Here is a 21,539-nt window from a genome sequence, read left to right on the forward strand (position 1 = left end):
GGTTGGGTACAATGACATGGTTTAAAAATTGTGTTTTTACACGTAGAAAATCGCGTGGGTGGGACAGGTTACGCGATCGTGTCCGACCTAGCAAAAATACGATATTCTATCCGAAATATCGGTTTGTTGTTCAAAAAACGGGTGGTATAAGTGGGGAAGAGGGACATTTATGTTATATTGTCAACGTCTAGTGATGTCATTTAGCTGCAATTTGATATAGAGCTTTATATGATTTACGTAAAAATGACTTTGCAATTTTGACTTATACTGGACTAGTGACATTCGGATTAGGACCGATTTGGCGAGTTCAACCCCTTGTCTATATATTATTATATACAGTATATATTTTTTTTCTAGAATTACTTTTTTACACTATCCCAACACTGTGCTGGGTCCCAGTGATTGTGAACGCAACGTTTAATATTAGACGATCAGATTAAACTTGGTTTTCTGTTTGGTCGCAATATGTATTGATTTATATGTTGTTTCCTCGATGAAATGGAGAATAAATAGGAAATAATATCATCTATTTTTGTATGAGCGTCACTCTGAACCAAGGGACTTAACAAGTAAATCATTAAGTTATGCATCATTGAATGAGCTATGTTCGTTTAGTTTCGAAATCGCTTCGAAATCCAATGATGATAACAAAACGTATGCAGCAATTTCGATTGTAATAATAAAGCAATAACTAAGTGCATCCTTGCTTTGTCGTTAATTATATCTATAAATTATATATTTATGGTTTAACGTGGCAGCGGGAACATTTTGTTTTATCTTGTTAAATTTCTACAAATATTTTTTAAATCGGAAAAAAGTAAAAGGTGATAAAAGGTATTAATAAATATTATTAAGTAATTTCATGTTTTAGCTATAAAGCAAATTAAATATATCTTTTTAATATAATCATATACAATGTACACGTATTTTCAAATTTGAGAACTGGACAGAATAGAACATTTGTTAAAAAAGTAGTCCAATATTGATATACATGCAATACAAAAGACATAAGCAATAAATGTTATGAAGCTATTCGTCCACAAAATGAATAAAACAAACCCAAATGTGTAAAAATAGTAATTTCACGTCTTTGTTTTAACGAAAAAGCTTGAACAATAATTTTACTATTTTCTATTTACTAATTTAGTTTAATACAACTGTTTTATTGCTTAATTTATGAAAATATGGTTTCATTTGTCAAGTTTTATTGTTTGATATGTTTTGCATTGCCAGTGTGATGTAATTATATACTTAAAGCAAACGCGCGATATAATTCTTGATCTACTAATATATCTTAAATATCTAGTGTTGCAATTTCATGAAATAAAATATAATTTTCAAGTTTACAATAAAAAAGCATAATATAATTCTTATTTCAAAAACTGTATTTGTATTTGAAATCATTTTCATGTTACATATCATGATATGTTATTCACACAGCAATATCTAAATTATTTCTCTCATTTTGGCAACTAAAAACAAATATTTATTTATTATCGTTGCAGAATGTTTCAATCACCTGAATATAGTAACACATTGTCACTGAAGTTATCTGAGGTATTAGAGGATGTTGGTATCAATGAAGAAATAGTGATGAAAAGAAGAAGGGCTTTTATGCTTTTGGAGAATATGCAAACTGTGGTAAAGAGGTCACAAGATGATAACCTCACGGCATATTGTTTTGGGAGTCAATCTGAAGGCACAACTACTATAGGACTTAATTCAGATTTTGACATACTGTGTTTGGATCATGATTATAATGTAATACAGGACTGGTCAGAGTGGAAACAGAATAAAATAAATCTTCTTATGATACAGGATGAGAATGTAACACCTGGATATTGTTTTCTACAGGTACTTCGATCTGATGAGCCTCTCTTTGAGACAAACATTATTTGTGAAGATTTCATCAGAGATAATAAAGGGAGGATATTATTGAAAAATACATTTTTGACTGGTATAGAGCCAGGTACTGAGAGACACGGTCCAGCTAACGCTAGGCCCGAGAATGATGAATACAAAGCCGTTGATATAGTTCATGCGTTTCCCTGTAATTCATGGCAACAGTCAGCTTCACATTTACAAGAAAGACATAGCAAAGGGGGGTGGCCAACATCTGAAATGATCAGATATGTTGTAAGTAATGGTTGTTTTGTTGTTGGTGTTAGCAGTAAGATTAGTACTTACCGGGAACTAGAATGGAGAATATCGACATCATTAGGAGAAAGATGCTTTATGTTTAATCTAAACCTAACACAAATACATTGTTATGTTTTGATGAAAATTATTTTGAAATCTTTTCCAACAGCACAAAGAGAAAGTGTTTTGTCTAGTTTTATGTATAAAACTGTAGTTTTACACTGTATACAAAATACCGACCGAACAATTTGGAGAATTCTGTTCTCCTGCTTAACATATTGCTTGCTTGAACTGCAAAGCTATATCCAAAATGAAAATTGCCCGCATTTTATAATTCCGGAAAACAACCTTATGGCAGGAGAATTTACTGCTGAAGAGAAGCTTGACATTTTACGGAATATTAGTGATATAATACAGAGTGATGGTAGATGTTTGCTTCGAATAGGTATTGATGATATTGGTTATAGACTACAGGTCAAACTTCATACAGATTATGAAATATCACATGTTTTGAACGTTCCTAGTATTATAAATGAATACCTTTCAAGTTGGTTATTTATCAGCATAGCAACAAATATTAGCAGTAACACAACAACGCTTTTACATTTCATTTCAAATGGTCGTATAATCAATATCAAACAATGTTTCTTAAATCTAGTAAACTATAGTTTTCATGGAAACAAACTAGAAAAGCTTGCAAGCCGTTATCTGTTGCCGTTTCTTTATTCTACCCTTGGATCTATGATGGTGTCATCAGATATTCAACAGAATACTGCCGTTCAATATAACGCATTACAGTGGCTATCTCTAGGTCTAAACTCGGATGTAACATCCGGCAGACTTAAACTAGCGTCAGTTTTGTATTGTCTCGGCTTTTTGGGTGATGTGGAGTTCATTCTAAAACAAACTGAAAATCGATACAACTGTGATATTGTTCGACCTTTATGTTGTTGCTGCACTTATTCATCAGTGTCTGATTATTGGTCATCAGAATTAGACAGAAAATGTTACGAACTAAACGAAGATTCCATCAATCAGATCACATCTTTTTGTGTCAGATTTCTGCAAAAGGAGGTCAACTGTGTTCCTCGAGAGTTACAATATGAAATGAAGAGATCTACGCAAGATGACGTGCAACACAGCAGTGTTGAGGAAAAACAGTGGATGAACTTTGCAGTGGTTGATTCTCTCCCTTTTCTCTGCTTTTTACAGTACAAGACATACGGACATCTACATAGATACCAGGATCAACAACGAGCACTTTGTAACCTTGTAATTAGTTCCGTGTCTGGTAAAAGCCTTGGTCACAGGGAAACAGCTCTAAACCTTGTTGGTCAATGTATGGAACAGGAAAACAAATCCAAGGAGTCATTACAGTGTTTTATGCTTTCTCTTCAAGTACGAAGGAGGAACAACGCCGCAAATTTTCACATTTGTAATTTAATAAGAAAATATGCTTCTCGCATGTAGAGGTTTCATTTTCTCTCATACGTGCAGCATGAAACGTTTTTGATTGTAACAGTACAGATATGTTGAATTCTGCATTATTTAAGAGATGATCGGTCTTTAAGTCTTACTTGATGATCATAAATTTTTAACTTTTTTCTCTGCCGTTTTATTGAAAGGGTTTTGGCTGTCTTAAGGTTATACAAAGAAGCTATACATTTGTCACTATACACGCAACTTTGTTAAAGTGTTTTATAATTTCCCGCTTAATACAAAAACAATTCTTGTCCATTTCTGTAGGCTGTAAATTTTTGTCTTCTTTTTTGTTGATATTTTTGTTCAAGTATGTTTATGTTAAATTATTACAAAGGAACAATGTCATATGATACAAAAGGTCGAAATGTTTACTTATCATGTAAGTATGTACAAATAACAGTTTTATGTTATTATATATAATTGTATATTGTTTTATATTTCGACTTTGCACAAAAATGTTTAATGATTTCATGTTATCGAATACGACTTGATAAGTAAAATGTATAAATAATGTATGTGAGTAATTTTATATTTGTCCACTATTTTCAACCAGCCCCCTTAACCATTTACCACCAACATTCATTGAAGTAGAGCGAGTGCACCGTAATTCGACCATAAGCTAATTCCGAACAAAATATTATCTTCATCTGATAGTTTATCATCATGTAATGTAGACATTACATCATTATAATGGAGAAACACAAACACACACGCACGCTCGCGCGCACGCACGCACACACACACCCTCACGCACGCACACACACACGCACACACGGATAAAACTTTATTTACTCAAGCACGTGTGTACAATATGAGAATTTTCTAATATAATGAATATACAAAAGTGGGTTTTCGGGCCGTGATTTAACATCCAACTGCTAAAGTCAATGCCCGATAACACTTACCTGATATTATTTTGATATCAGGTAAGTAACCTGATATCAACAATAAGCCCTGCCCATCTCAGCGGACTTGTTTCAATAGCTTATATTCTCGTTTTAATCAGCCTTTGAATACTATAATTTTATCTTATACCCTGACAGGTATCGGATCAAGATTACTAATTATTATTTTTATTTCGTTTTCATTTACTAACAAATTAGATAGCGGATGGTGACCGCTGTTTTTTGTGTGTAAAAATTACCCGACTGAAGGGCAGTCTATTCGAAATGTATGAATAATATTTTGTACTGCGCATTTAAATATGATTAAAATTAATGAAATGTAATCAAATTAAATTGTTATTTGTAATAACTGTTAAATTAAATCATTATCATTGGACAGACGAAAACCTAAGACCAATCTTATTTTCATTTTGGATTGAGAATTTGATATATCGGAAAAAATGTTCGCTATTGTTTCATATAATGATTTCATCTGTTTTATATAATGATTTAATCTGAATCCTTTCTTAAAATTTATGCAAAATATAAAAAAGTTTACCATGCTGATTTTAAATTATAATCATTTTAATTCGTTATGATATCCAATTTCATACATTTCACAGCAACAATTAAACATAAAACTTCCAGTTTTTCAATTCCAAATTTAACGTATAAATTAAGAAAGAAAATAATGATTTGACAAACAAACAAACAATTACACATACACAAACAAACAAACAACAACAACAAAAAAGTTAATAAAAATAAAAAGGGAAAAAAGGACAATAAATGAAATAAGCCTCTTCTGAGTTTTGAAGTCCCATCGAAACTGAAAAAGAATATTCTTCTGAGAGCAGATACTGAATTAGGCACCCAATACATTTAGATATTATTTTAGCATTTTATAAAAAGAAAACATTGTATCAATAAAAATGTGTTAATATTATGCGTCTTAGAAAAAAATATTAATATATTATTGAGGGTGAAAAAGAAACAGCCGCATAAATGTGTAGTCCCATATCAGTGTTTATTGGCAGTTTAACACCGTTTTTGTTTCTTCTTTGTATACAGTACAGCAGATATATAGTGCAAAAATCACAAGGAGTGTTAGAAGAATAATTTTGCTAAGACTATACAGCTTCATTTGTTGTGTTTATCTAGGCACTAAGCCTTCTTGATAACCTCTGGGCCCTGGTCCCATGTTCACTAAGATTTAAAGACAGATCAAAAAAAAACAAAAATTTTCTCCATTCTACCCTTTTATAGATAAAATAGAAATATTTTGATACTTTGACTTGAAAGCATTTATGAAAAAAAAGGAATTAATGAATGTTTTTTTTAAAAGATGACTATAAATTTTACTTTTGCCCATTATTGATTTTGACCTAAAAAATTGATCCTTATTTTGATCCGATTATTTTTTAATTTGTTTCGATATTCGTCGACTTTATCCCAAAATAGGGTTGTTGTTTTGCAAATAAGCAAAACTGTACATTAATTTTGTATACCATTCAATTCTAGCAAATACGATCAACTTTGATTTTAATAAAACAATGAAAATAAAATCAGGATCACTTGATCCTGATCTTTTCCTTTGTGCATAAAAATTAACCCTTAAAGGGGCTAAAGAGGTCTGACAGGTAATTTGGTGTCCAAAAAAAAATGTAAACAAATTTCCTCACAAATCACAATATTATGACTAAAATATCAATAACTTACACTTTAACTAACCCTCTAACAACAATTATGCTAGAAAATGCATTTTCACATTAGCTTTTGATGCAAAAATGAAAGTTGGTTTTCCCAGACATGTACAGAAGTTACCCACAATTCATCGGGTATAACTAAAATAGGCAACGGACATTTTTGGAACAACAGAGTAAACTGGGGTAAAAAAGTCTATTGATTTTTTCTCAACACTCTAACCTATCATGTTTATATAACTTGAGTATAGCGAAGAAAAACTGTATAAAAGATAATCAAGGTAGCAATTTCGTTGTCTTGAAAAATCAAACGCCAGCGAAGCGGACATTTTTAGAAAAAACGGAATGTAAAATTATTTTCATTGACATTTCAGTTTCAATTTCAATATTCTAAGGCAAACACAATGCATCGGTGATATTTATACTATAACGAGCACAGTGTAATCACACTAATAAAAGTATTTAACGCTATCTATAACGTATTTAAATCAAATACAGTTAATGACATGTCTCATTTGATTTGATTGTTTGTTTTTGGGATGGAGTGGGAGTTACGTCACACAAAACTGTGTAGGTCATTTTGGCGACTCTTCAGTTTTACTGGTGGAGTAAGAACTCAGGTGCCCCCTTTGCAAAATTGTTTCTTGCACAAACGGGCATCTGTGTATGTAATGAGTGACGTTTGATAGGATCGTACATACACGTTCCACACACAATTACATCATATTCATACCATAGGCAAAATTAAATGCACGTTCCCTGTTGTAACAATATGAAACCCCAGAAAAAAACCTATGAACCAGCTTCTGAATGTGGCATTTCTATCGTTATTCCACAAAAAGCACCCCCCCCCCAAAAAAAGGAAAAAGAATGAGTACATCAATGGGCATGCTCTGGAGTGTTGGGAACTATTACCTGCACTCCAGTTACGCACTGTGCATGTATATGAATTCGATCTAACTCTGACACGTTTTCAACAGAAAAGTCTTCAAACTATGATACAATAAATGTTTATGATTCTATTAGAAACTTGTTTAGAATTTAATGATTTTTCGGTGAAAACGATATATATTTACTTGTACTACAGATAAGATCAAAGTGCTGAAGGTACTGAAGAAAAAACCGGATAAACTAACACATTTTCACTCCAGTTTCACAGGTAAATTAATTTTATATGTCGCGGTTTACATCTTAATATCAGCTAACCTTTGCTTTTTGAGACTTTTGTTTTTGAAAATAATCTAAACGAGTAAAATAGACCCTCTTTTGTGGGCAAATAATTTAATAAGTAGCATCCCCGATTTCTCTTTCATAAATTGGCTTAAGCAAATTCTTTTCTATTCAAATATTAAGAACATTCTGTCAGTGACGTGTCTTCTACTTAAAATCTTCCTGGTGTGTATTTTTCGGTAACAGGAAGAAAATGACAGTCTGTTCGTATCTTTCGGTAACAGGAAGAAAATGACAGTCTGTTCATTTGATCATGACTGTGAAAAATTATGTTTTGTGAACCAATATATCCTGCCGATAAAGATTTGGCAAGCAATCTGGTGGTTTATGTTCTAGTGCTTACACTTAGTATTTAATTCCAAAGAACGTTTATTAGGAGAGCTTTAACGTTTGATTACGGTATAATCACTATAACCGAAATACTTAGGAATTAATTTTAATTCCTGTTACTATGAAATTTTTCGTTCATGTGTTTAAAATACTTAAGTAGCTCTATAAATTTTCAAAACGATATCCAGTATTTCCGAAACAATTTACAAAGGCTTTTAATACACAATCTAATAAATCTTAAAGTATTACGAGAACCACCCACCTAATCTCCAGAACATACATACGAAAAACAAGATAAATTAAAAGGCTGCAAGCTCTGTGGTATTTTCTGATCTTTGCAATCTAAAATATGAATGCAATCTAAATCGCACTGTATAACTGTATTATTTTCCTGTATAAGTTTATTTTTATGTACTATAATTCTTCTTGCTTGGTACCAGAGTTTGATACATATGGAATTTTGCATGACTAGAGTTGCATCAAAAAATCATTTATGTTCATTTTTATGACAGCCAAACTTTATCCTTGCATATCGTGGCTATTTCCTTAACAAAGAAACTTTATAAAAAATAATTGCCTTTAATTGGATTTGAACCCAGACACACTAAACGAGCGCGTTACCCTTGCACCACGGAGAAGATATACGAACAATGCCTGAATAAAATCAAGTAATACTAAATTTAGATTTTCCATTGCATTTCGGGTTAATTTCGAGGTTTTTTGTTCAAGATAAACCTGTTGTTTAACATTGATATAAATAATTAAAAAAAAATCTTCTCGCTAAAACAGTCCGACATGTATATATTCCACTACTCGACAGTCAGATTTATTTGTGAAATACGCTCTCGAGATCGCTTAAAATAGCATTTTCATTGATTAAAATGATATTCATCCGCGTAATTTGTGAATGTGCATTCATTGACAATTCAATAACCCAAAGCTTCTTTTAAACTTTGAGTGCGTTGTAATTTGTTGGGTACTTATAACAAAATGAAAATATTTCTTTCTTTTAAATCGCTAGTTTTCAGCTGTTTTTAAAACTGCTTGTTGTTAGGTTTGTCGTGAAACCGCTGTATCAGAGATCGAATGTTAGCTTTGTATTTCCTGATCTTCGATCAGAAATACAAAAAGGAATGGTAACATTCAATGAATGCAACACCCACACGACCAAGCAACACAGGACCACAGCTAAATTATCAATGAAAAATTTAATTTCAGGCTTTCAAGTGGTAAATAAAAAGACTAAACAAAAAAAATATGAAAAAACAGGAAGAAAGAAGAGACAAAAGTAGAGAAAAGTAAAGGTTTTAGTGCTATAAAGCAAGAAAAGCAGGGTTCTCTTTCCTAACTTATTTATGCAATGAAATGCATTCGATGAATATTTAGCCATTGCAGTTTTTGAAAACCAGTCACTCGTGTTTTCAAAATAGTCGGGAAATGAACCTGACCTTTTTTATCAAAATATTTACAAAACTATTAACAATGAGTACTAGTATGCCATGATATGCAGGCTATAAGGAGTAAAAATAATGGTTAAGATATGCATTGCCCTTTCCCAAGTTTGTATACCGTCTAGGAGTTGGAAGTATTATAAAACATAATTTAAGCAATGGTTGTTGTATGAGGTGAGGTTAATAATATCTTACTGAATTCTTAAAGTTACTTTTACTTACCTGCCCTTCACATTTGTCTTGCAAGTATCATGATTTTGTTTGTTTCGTTTAATTTGAAAGAAAGTTAGGGTTTAAAGAACAACAACTATATAATCAGTTTTAAGTTTATTTCACTAGTCACGGCAATAACCCTGCTGTGGAAGATTGACTGTGTCGGGGGCTGCGTCCTGTGAACGTTGCCGTCGCCTTGATTGTCTTTATTCCAGTTTTCCTTTTTTACTCTCATAACGCTCTCAATTTCTTTTCCACCGGGAAGCTTCAATATATTGGTAACATTAAAGCACAGCTCAATTGACCCATCACTAGTACGGAGGCCTTCCAATAAGAAAGAAATTTATCAGGATATCTGCTAAATCAATAATGATAATAATAATATTAATAGAGCCAGATTGTAACTCTTTTCCGACCTTCTTGATAATGTTTACCATGTGCATGAAACAGGTATCAATTACCTATAGTTTTGAATGTCTAGATCAAAACGTAGTAATCTTCTCATCAACAAAGTTTACATCCAATGCGGATAATTAGCAAGTATGTATGTAAAATGATAAATATTAAATTTCAGATCTATCTAGCAAAGGAGATCGATTTTTTCTTATAGAATTTTAATTATATGCACTAGACATACATAAGAAATATTAACTAATAAAGTTGAAGCCTAAATGTCCTATAATGAGGCCGGATTCATTCTCTATTTAGCCAGTGCTTTCAGTGCTTTGATCAGAGTTAAAGAGAAATCTCTGGAATAACATTCTGTGTGTGCGTGTGATTTTTTATGCTTACAATACTCAAGTTCATGTTCGTTGTATAAAAGGTATTACGAAGTTTTCTTTCCTGAAACGGGTGTCAGATAAACCAAAGTGACCTTTGAAATAGGACCCATTACACTGATTGACAAATAAATTTTCTTGCCTAAAAATTCATGATATTTTTAACCATTAAAATTTAAAAAAATTTTCACGAAAGCTCTCAAATTTAAAATAGAAATTTTTAAAAATTTTGGGATGTCATTCCCAAACCCCCACGTTTTAGCTAAATCATTATTTAATAGAAAAAAACTTGATTACAACAATTTAATGCTTTAAATATATTGAAATTGCTTTTGAAAGATTTTTCTCACAAGAACATATCTGAACAACAAGAAATTTAACAAACAAACCCATAATATGCTTTTAAATTAATGGATTGTTGGTATATTCCACTTTCGCACTTTCGTTGGTGCCGATACATAAAAAATTCTCCGTTTCGCTTTTTAGTCATCCCGAGAATCATCACGTGACCATTGTTTTTATTCAGATTTGCAAACTGAAAGGTGTTTAAACGCTTTTCCCACAAAATTGGAGAAAATATGTATTTCAAACGACTTGCCAATCCAAAGAACACATATCAATGTATCACTGACTCTGTTTGAATATCCCTAACACGCAGGTAACAAAAAATTATCGGTTCGTGAAATTTTACTTTTTTTGTGACATTCGGCCGTACCTCAGTGGAGTACCTTTAAAGGACATGGCTGGTGATATGTCCAGGGTCCGTACTCGACAGTGAAAGCTTCATATAGTGTGTTATGCGCTGAATTATGGGTTCTACTTAAGGTGGATTTGTATCACAACACAATGTTCCGTTTTATATTTTAATGTTTCTTTCTTAGTGGAATACCACAGATAATATATAACATATACACAGGTTATCCTGATGTTAACAAATTAATATTAAAAACAGTAACAAATATTTCTAGTGGAAAGCCACAATACAATGTTATCACTTAGAAATCCAAAAATCTAACTGTCTCTAAATTTTCTACATGTATCTTTACAATAATTCTAAAATTGATTTCGTTTTAACTGACCAATAGAATTTTAACCTTTTTGTGTCTTAAATAACAAAATGACCAATCAGGTTTCAATTCAAAATAATGTAACATAGCAACATAGAATTTATAACAACAATCATCACCTGGATATTTTATCAGTCATAAGGTTTAACAACATGATAAGTACAGACAGCTTAATTGACCTTATCACCTATATATTATAAAACTTTTAGCACAGTTGATTGGACAAAGAGGAAAAGCCGCATTTTAATCTTCCAGTTACATAATTTTAAATTTGACATCTGTTATTGAAACATATACAATTTGTAACTTAACATATTTGAAATTTCACAAATTTTGTTTTAAAAATATGACCTTTTAGAAAATGATTATATATATAAATATTTGTGTTTAAAAGAAAATCATCATGCATATTTATTCTTTTTTTTTAAATGAATTTTATCATTTTTCGGCTGCACAACAAGTGCCTGAAAGGGAGGATAGACCCTCGTTTAGCATAGACTGCCTACCGAAAGGGATCAAACCACATTTAATCAAAGACAAGTAGAAAGGATACGGAAGCAAACTGGCAACCGAGAATATTGCATAGAATAATTGAAAGAGAAATAGAGAAAGAAAGGAACTTAATAAAAAGCTAAGTAGTCATTTATTATTTAAAGAGTTACTTTTCCTTTGTTTACAAATTGTAATATAAACCGGGAAGTTTTAAGTTTTTGTTTTGACAACGACGCTCTTGCATTATTTTAAGTGAGAAGGAAAACATACTACAAGAACAATTTAAAGGTAAGTCATTAATAATAATAAAAAAATAACTTGTGTACGAGTACAGCCTTTGAACTTGGCGAACTCGCGCTGAACATAATTGATTTAAATTAACTTTCTGTTGCTTAAACATTACGAATGATGTAACTTTTACAAAGATAAATGCTTACATACCGTAATTATTATATGCATGATTTGCTTAATATTTTGCTTTCAAATGACATGATATGTAAAATAACCCTCCCCTTTTCACCCTTACAATCCGTATCCCTTTAATTCCCATGTGGGCCCGTTTTAGTTTAAAATTACATTACATTACATGTCCCTCTCCTTTCACCGCCCTTATGTCCACTCCAGGTTTGGTACCTTCTGTGTGCCCTACTTTGGTGTGTCGGGGCTGCGTCCTGTGAACGTTGCCTTTGCCTTGTTGATCTTAATTCTTGTCTTTATAAACTTTACATAAGAAAAAAATAAATATCTGTGACGTTTTTCAATTCAGTTGATTTTAAGATCTAACGAGAATTGAAGAAAGGAAATTTAACGTTTCTTTTTATCTTTTTATAATTTTTTAAAGCTCAATAAATATTAACTATAACAAGTCTGAACCCAGCAAGTGAAAAAAGTAAGGTTTAGTAACCGTTAACACATTTTTGCTATTTTACTACTAAAAATGTCGTAACTGTTTATTATGAGATAGTCTATGTTCCTTTTAACCACGTTTACCTGACATTCAAATACAAATTAAAGATCCTGTATGTTGTGATCATAGTGGTAAACCACACGAAGTGAATTGATATATATATACATAATTATGCAAATAAAACAATTTTCAAACATCGAAGAATATGTAAAATATGTCCTGCAAATATTTGTGCATATTATATGTTATCATTCAAATATATACATTCATTTCTTATTTGAACTTTATAGAAAATATATTTTGGTTTTAAGAAATATTATATTATCTTATGTGTGTAGAACGACTATATCCTCAATATTTTGTGTAAAAATAAACCGATCTTAACCCATTAATAAATATCCTTCCGTGATTTAAATTCGATAGTTTTACATTGCTGCAATATAGACCCAAGTTATGCTTCAGTGCGCTTTAATTTACGACTTCTCAACCCAAAATACATGACGCATTGTTTGGTTTTATTAATTAACCTGCCAATTACATACTGATTACACGGTCGATGCACACAATATACATTATATTAATCTTCGGTAGATTTTCGGAAAGTTCCATGAGATGTACGCTGTACGTAAAAATTTAATTTAATTTGTATCTATGAACTAAGTTTGTTGAGCTTTATAGCGCAATAGGGTAAAGCACTAATTTATAATCTAAGTGCCATACATGTTTTAAGTTCGAGACCGCGTTGGTCCATGTTTTTTTTCCTTGTTAATACTTTCAACATTATTGGAGAGGTCATCAGACTGATTGCTGGCGGCATCCATTTTTGCGTATCTGATTGTAGTGAATGAATCTCTTTTAAAGCGTAAAATAATACGGAGCAGTCTACAAATATTGTTTTGCGCATGCCCCGTTTCAAAACACGACTTAACTTAAAATTAACATCAGTGTGAACAAATCGGTACATAAAAAATCGGAAAATATCATTTACGTTACTTAATGCTACGTGGATGTTTCATTCCGTTTTAATCTGTTAAACTGTATAAATCGATTACCGTATTGTTTTCTGAATAGCGTTTTACTATTTCATGTTCCGATGAATAGTAACAGTGAACATTATAGCTACAATATCACCATGCACTATCATATGACCGAGTGAACCGTGTACCGAAACTTTGCTGCTCCTTAAACTTTTGAACCGGTATGACTAACTAACGCAACGGAGATATTTGGCGCAAATGGTACAACTTTTACTCAAGTTTGATTTTCTTCAAATTTTGTGGTTGGAGGCATGCAGATTGATATACTGTTCATTCCAATCAAATAATATAAACATTTTTTATGTAAATCCAAGACTTAAAATTGTTTGATTGCTTTATGCCCGTTTTGGAAAATGTAGAGGAAATGTTTCCATATACTTACCAAAACATTAACCGAAAAATTGCATATTGAATTTTGCAAGACATTTTTATTTTGATACTACTTTTAATATATATATCGTTTATTTTAAATTTAGTTCCCTTTGTAGAAAAAGTATCACTAATGCGCCAAGAAAAGTGTCCATTTCTCCGGCATCTTTAAACAAACTTTCATTATGATACCATATTCAATATACATAATAAATCCTTTTTTGTTAAATATTGTAATTTATAACCATTCATTGTGTCTTTTATGCAAAAATATCCCCATTTTTGCGCATTTTTTAATTTCCATAGCAGCAAAAGTCCTCTCGCATGCTTCTTTTTAAAGAAGCAAACTTGTTAAAGCTACATATGATGATTTTTTTATGTTGTTCGTTTTTTTTTATGTTTTACTTAATTTTGTAAAGTCTATACTCTTTTTAAATAACATGTTTTAAGAAATCATGTTTAAAATTAAAACGGATAAAAATCAGTAAATGTCTTTTCAATGCCGTAACACACACTACAAATCGGTTCCATTAAAATATACTGCAAAAATTAAGAGAGTTAAGCCTAAAAGAATGTCGAACCACAGACCTCTTAATTTTCAGGCATTCACTTAACCGACTGTGCTACTGTGAATTAACGAAAACCTTCACATTAAGCTGGTGTGACTTTCAAATACTCCACATTAATTCTCGTAAACTACACGGACTACACCGAAGTGGGGTCGAATATTCAAATGAGTGCTATAATGTATTCATAATTGACAGATCAATAAAATCAGACAATATAAAGTCAACCGTTTCTTAGTGCTTTGCGTTTGCTTAATCAACCTTCCTCTTAAATTTTCTGTACTGATCAGGGGAAGTAACCCGTAAAGTCTCGTGCGGTTAACTCCCTGTTCAGTACAGAAATTGCAAAAAAAATTGATATTGATGTATAACACGGCTACAAAAAAAATCCCTAAGTAAAAATTCATTCTAAGAGGAATGTATTGTTTTAACTTTGTGCGATATCTTTTAAAGGTTCATATCAGTAGAAAGCAGTCACTTTTATACTTGCAAGCGAACTCCTTGATAGGAAAAACATATACATGAACTATTCTGCATGCAAAATCTGAACGGAAAACAGAAATATAACGTTTCATGTGCATCCATTTTTAAGAATGGCCTGTCTAAAGTTGATAAGTATTCAACAGGGGGTCTTTTTTCATGCGTAGGCTGGTCATTAAATAACGGATAGCGGTCAATTTTTAACTTGTAAATTGCTCAAATCCGTTTAAAAATGAATCTTGGGGTCAACTTTCAACAGGGTTAAATTTAATGTTACACAAGTATGATGAAGAATTATTGATTGAATTTGGATTTCCCTTATGTCTTTTTAAGCCTCCACACGTATTTCTGAGATGTAAATCAAAAGTACCAAAATTGTGGCTAACATTAAATGTTAAACTAAAACTAAAAACTAAATTATCAAAAATCATAATATTTCACTTTATATATAACAACATAATCATCGGAAAAAACCGTTTTGAGCAACATCATAAATATGATATTTTTACATAGCCGTTGTGATGTCATTACACATTTAAAGTAAACGTGTGATATTATTCTTGATCTATATCTTAATCAATTAAACAAAATATAATTCTAAAGTTGCATTTTCAAGAAAGAAAATATATTTTCAAGTTTACTATCAAATAAAGCAAAACGTTATTCTAATTTTAAAAAAAAATGTGTATTTGAAATCATTTTCTTGTTAAATATGTTATTCACGCAGCAATATCTAAAAAAGTTTTATGTCTCTCATTTTGACAATTTTGCATATTAATTATTGTTGCAGAATGTTACAATCGCCTGAATATAGTAACACATTGTCACTGAAGTTATCTGAGGTATTAGAGGATGTTGGTGTCAATGAGAAAATGATAATGAAAAGAAGAAGGGCTGTTATGCTGTTGGAGAATATTGAAACTGTGGCAAAGAGGTCAGCAGATGTGAACTTCACAGTATATTGTTTTGGGAGTCAATCTGAAGGCACAACTACTTTAGGACTTAATTCAGATGCTGACATACTGATGGCGGATCATGATTATAATGTAATACAGGACTGGTCAGAGTGGAAACAGAATAAGACCAATCTTCTTATGATACAGGATGAGAATGTAACACCTGGATATTGTTTTCTGCAGGTACTTCGATCTGATGAACCTCTCTTTGAGACAAACATTATTTATGCAGATTCTATCAGAGATAATAAAGGGCGGATATTATTGAAAAATACATTTTTGACTGGTATAGAGCCAGGTACTGAGAGACACGGTCCAGCTAACGCTAGGCCCGAGACAGATGGCTACAAAGCCGTTGATATAGTACATGCGTTTCCCTGTTATTCATGGCAACAGTCAGCTTCACATTTACAAGAAAGACATAGCATAGGGGGATGGCCAACATCTGAAATGATCAGAAATGTTCTATGTAATTGTTGTTTTGTTGTTTGTGCTAGCAGTAAGATTAGTACTTACCCGGAACTAGAATGGAGAGTATCCACATCATTAGGAGAAAGATGCTTCATGTTTAATCTAAATATAACACAATTACATTGTTATGTTTTGATGAAAATTATTTTGAAAACTTTTCTAACACCTCAAAGAGAAAGCGCTTTATCTAGTTTTATATGTAAAACTGCAGTATTTCACGGTATACAAAACACTGACCGAAGTATATGGAGAAGAAACAATCTGTTCACCTGTTTAACATATTGCTTGCTTGAACTGCTACGCTATGTTCAAAATGAAAATTGCCCGCATTTTATGATTCCCGAAAACAACCTTATGGCCGGACAATTGACGCCTGTAGACAAACGTTACCTTTTACGGAAGATAAGTGACATAATACAGAGTGATGGTAGATGTTTGTTTCAAATAAGTATTGATAGTATTGGTGATCGACTATGGGTCAAATTTAATACAGATTATGTATTTGTAACTCCCCGTGTTACAAATGAATACATTTTGAGTTCTTTATTTATTAGCATGGCAGGTCATATTAGCTCTAACACAACATGGCTTTTACATTTCATTTCAAATGGTCATATTGTCGATATCAAACAATGTTTCTTAAAGCTAGTACAATATAATGTTCATGGACACAGGCTAGAACAGCTTGCAAGCCGTTATCTGTTGCCGTTTCTTTATTCTACCATTGGATCTATGATGGTGTCTTCAGATATTCAACAGAATACTGTAGTTCAATTTCAAGCACTAAAGTGGCTCTCACTAGGTCTAAACTCGGATGTCACATCCGGCAGACTTAAACTAGCGTCAGTTTTGTATTGTATAGGTGATATGGATAGAGCGGAGTTCATTCTAAGACAAACTGAAAATCGATACAACTGTGATATTGTTGAATCTGTATGTCATTGCTGGGATCATCCATCGTCTGATTGGTCTTCAGAATTTGACAAAAAATGTAACGAACTAAACGAAGATTCCATCCATCAGATCACATCATTTTGTGTAAGATTTGTGCAAAAGGAGGTCAACTGTGTACCTCGAGAATTACAATATGAAATGAAAAGATCTACACAAGATGACATGCAACACAGAAGTATTGACGAAGAATTGTGGATGAATTTTGCAGTCGTTGATTCCCTCCCTTTTCTCTACTTTTTACAGTACAAGACATATGGACAGCTACAACGACACCAGGATAAAGAACGAGCACTTTGTAACCTTGTAAATACTACTGTGTCTGGTAAAAACCTTGGTCACAGGGAAACAGCTTTAAACCTTATAGGTCAATGTATGGAACATGAAAACAAATCCAAGGAGGCATTACAGTGTTATATGCTTTCTCTTCAAGTACGAAGGAGGAACAACGCCGCAAAGTTTCACATTTGTAATTTATTAAGAAAATATGCTTCTCGCATGTAGAGGTTTCATTTTCTCTCATACGTGCAGTATGAAACGTTTTTGATTGTAACAGTAAAGATATGTTGAATTCTGCATTATCTAAGAGATGATCGGTCTTTAAGTCTTACTTGATGATCATACATTTTTAACTTTTTTCTCTGCCGTTTTATTGAAAATGTTTTGGCTGTCTTAAGAGTTTCACAAATAAGCTATACATCTGTCACTATACACGCAACTTTGTTAAAGTGTTTTATATAAACAAATATTAATTTCCCGCTTAATACTAAAACAATTCTTGTCCATTTCTGTAGGCTGTAAGTTTTTGTCTTCTTTGTTGATAATTTTGTTCAAGTATGTTTATGTTAAATTGTTACAAAGGAACAATGTCATATAATACAAAAGGTCGAAATGTTTACCTATCATGTAAGTATGTACAAATAACATTTTTATGTTATTATATGTAATTGTATAATGTTTTATATTTCGACTTTGTTTATCATTTCATGCAAACAAACATGACCTGATAAGTAAAATGGATAAATAATGTATGTAAGCAATTTAATATTGGTCCACTATTTCCAACCAGGCCCCCTTACCAATTTACCACCAATATTAATTAAAGTAGAGCGAGTGCACCGTAATACGAACATAAGCTAATTCCGAAAAAATATTATCTTCATCATTTTAGCGCATTTAATGAATGTACCGCGTTAAAATGACGTCATTTTAGAAGGGAAGTATGTGTTTAGGATGACGTCATTTCGTCGTTGTTATTAAATTTGTATATTCATTCGCTATTGTAAGAAAACACTTATGAGTGAAATTACTTTAATTTCCATGAACACATATCTTATTGAGGCAAACCATTTTAAATATGAAAGAAGTATGGCAGAATATGCAAGAAAAAATATCTGACATATGTTTGCGGTTCGGATCGGAATATCCGTCCCTCGGGAACCCGCCCATGGGCGGTAACTCGGCAAGCCTCGTAACCGCCAAATGGGCGGGGTCACCTCGGGACGGACATTCCAATTTGAACCGCAACATAATTCGTCGCTCGAAAAACGTTTTGTTCTAAGTGTCATTTTGTTGTTTTTGAGAAAAAGCATTTAAAGATTTAGTATTGCATAACTTTTTTATTTATTGTCGGATTTTAAAAATTCAAAAACTACTAAACGTGGTATCGGGAGAACAAATCAATATCGTTAAAGATATGTGGATTTTAATATTTCCTTGCTTAAAAACCTAAGAAAACATTTGGAGTTAGAACAGTCATTGTAACTTTTTTTTCAAAAAATGTTAAAATCAAAGTGTTTAATGTGACTTAGAACATTTTGTCTTTTAAGTTGAATTGATTTATGTCACATAAAACAGTATGTTTTATCTTAAAAAGGATGCCAAAAATGTCCTCGGCTAATTGTCCATTGATTAGCACTCTATTACGTAGACCATATGCATCTATGACTTTTGAAATTTTATTAAAATCCTTTGTTCCAGTATATTATTAAATGACATTAAAATAAATATATAAATAAATAAAGATAAAATACCCACATAAATTTTGTAGACATTTTTATCTATTTTTATAACTTAAGCCATTACAATTTAATAATTTCAAATTGATTCAAAGTCTTAAAGATGCAAACGGGAATAGAAAACTTTCAAATCCTCTAGAATGCTGGAAAATCTTTCAAGATTTTTATTTCATGAAAATTCAAAAGATGATCAAATTCAAATTCCTTCCGAAAGTTTGAAATAGTAGTAATTACGTTGTTATGCGTATACACGTTCTGTTTGTGTTCGTAAGAAGTTCTTCTAATTGTAGGAATGAAAAAAGTGTGGCTATAACTTAAGTAGGCAATGAAAACATATCTGCTTGAAAAGACCTTAAATGTAGTAGAAGGCATGACTTATAATATTTAAAGATTGTCCATGTACAAAACATTACAAAAATAATGTCATAGAAATATACATTCAGAAATTCAAAGACAAATTACAAGACAAACTAAATGTACTATAAGAATATTTTTCTTCCTATAAAATGTTTTTACTTTAAAGAAATCTATTAGTTATAAAACATTAATGCAGTCTAAAACATAAATTTTATATAAACGCCTTATATCTATATAAATTTTCTAAAAGGCCCGTTGTGCCCCAAAATTGCTTTTATCTTTATCTCTCAAAAGCTATATATTTGGAGTTCTGTTATAGTTTCCAAAAAAAGTTCCACATTGGCCAGTAACCTAAACAATCTTATGCTTTTGTTTCTTATTTGCAAGTAGTTAAGTTACATTCATTTAGTATTTTGAATGGAAGTCAAAATACTACTTTGTTGACATTTTTCTACTTTTATTATAAAGAGAATTTAGCATTCAGGCGAAAAGTATCTAGCATGATGTTTATTATTACTTATAATTTCTAAAACTCATATTTGCCTGTTTTTAAGTAAAAACAATGGTTTCTGAGACATAATGTGCCTTTAATTAAAGAATTTTTAGAACATATAAATATTTCCTATTTACGAATTTGTTTGTTGAAATTGTATGATCACAGTTGTTTCTATCCGAAAATACACATCCGAAAAAACTTGCAAATCATGATAGTTTTATTTGCTGTTTAATCACATGCAGTTAATTCATATGACTTAAGAATAAAATGTAAATGAATTGAGTAAATTTATGAATACATAATATCATTCAATACTTACATTAAGTACTAATATATGAAATAAACAGCAAACGTTGTATAACCAGCTAGCTCAAAATGTTTCGAACAACATGGCAGGAGTCCTGCCATCACGTGATTTAATGTTATGTTTAGATACAATAATTTGGATTTAGAGCAGTTTGTTGCATATGCCCTACAGGTCACGTGGCATTTATCGATGATATGATTGGTCCAATAAGTTAGAACAGTCTATTTATCAAAATATACTGAATTTGTGGAGTTAGAACATAATGGTTTTGTTGTAATTCATTTATGAAGCTCTGAAGCACTAATAAATATAACATGCCAAGGAGATAGAACAGTCTATTACGGATTCAACTTGTTTTTGGAAAATTTGGAGATAGAACATTACAGTTTTCAAGCGACGAATATGGCAGAGATTATTAGTAACAGTCCATATACAAGTAACATGTAGTCCAAAATCAGTTTTTATTGGCAGTTTAACACCGTTCGGTTTCTTCTTTGTGTACAGTACAGTAGATCTATATAGCGAAAAAATCACAAGGAGTGTTAGAAGTAAAATTTTGGTAAGACTATACGGATAAATTAACAAATTAAAGTTCATTTGTTGTATCTATCTAGGCACTAAGCCTTTTTTTACCTCTGGTCCCATGTTCAGTTAAAATTTAAGGATCATGATCAAGATCAGGATCAAATTTAAAAACTCAGATTTTCTCAATTGCTTATCCTCATGAAATATTTAATGATTTAATGACTTAAAATGGCATGTTTATGAAATTCTAGAATTAATTTATTGTTAATTTAAAAGATATGAGAATTTTACTGTTGATCCAAATATTGTTCTTGATCCTAAATTGATCC

At 31.5% G+C, this 21,539-nt stretch overlaps 2 protein-coding genes across 2 annotated transcripts; both read left to right on the forward strand.

The window, feature by feature from the left end:
* Nucleotides 1-1,506: 1,506 nt before the first annotated feature.
* Nucleotides 1,507-3,609, forward strand: LOC132752035 (uncharacterized). The gene has a single exon (XM_060742308.1). The coding sequence runs from the start codon at nucleotides 1,507-1,509 to the stop codon at nucleotides 3,607-3,609; it is 2,103 nt and encodes a 700-aa protein (XP_060598291.1).
* An 8,370-nt stretch (nucleotides 3,610-11,979) lies between these two features.
* Nucleotides 11,980-18,939, forward strand: LOC132752037 (uncharacterized). Its single transcript, XM_060742309.1, has 2 exons — nucleotides 11,980-12,058; nucleotides 15,920-18,939. The coding sequence occupies exon 2, from the start codon at nucleotides 15,921-15,923 to the stop codon at nucleotides 18,009-18,011; it is 2,091 nt and encodes a 696-aa protein (XP_060598292.1). The 5' UTR covers nucleotides 11,980-12,058; nucleotide 15,920; the 3' UTR covers nucleotides 18,012-18,939.
* Nucleotides 18,940-21,539: the final 2,600 nt, after the last annotated feature.

The sequence above is a fragment of the Ruditapes philippinarum genome, unplaced genomic scaffold (genome assembly GCF_026571515.1).
Source record: "Ruditapes philippinarum isolate M1 unplaced genomic scaffold, ASM2657151v2 ctg11204_1_1_1_1, whole genome shotgun sequence".
Classification (NCBI taxonomy): domain Eukaryota; kingdom Metazoa; phylum Mollusca; class Bivalvia; order Venerida; family Veneridae; genus Ruditapes; species Ruditapes philippinarum.

Bases quoted from the DNA above. Each gene is read 5' to 3' on its own strand.
- LOC132752035 (XM_060742308.1), top strand. From the start codon at position 1,507: ATGTTTCAATCACCTGAATATAGTAACACATTGTCACTGAAGTTATCT.
- LOC132752037 (XM_060742309.1), top strand. From the start codon at position 15,921: ATGTTACAATCGCCTGAATATAGTAACACATTGTCACTGAAGTTATCT.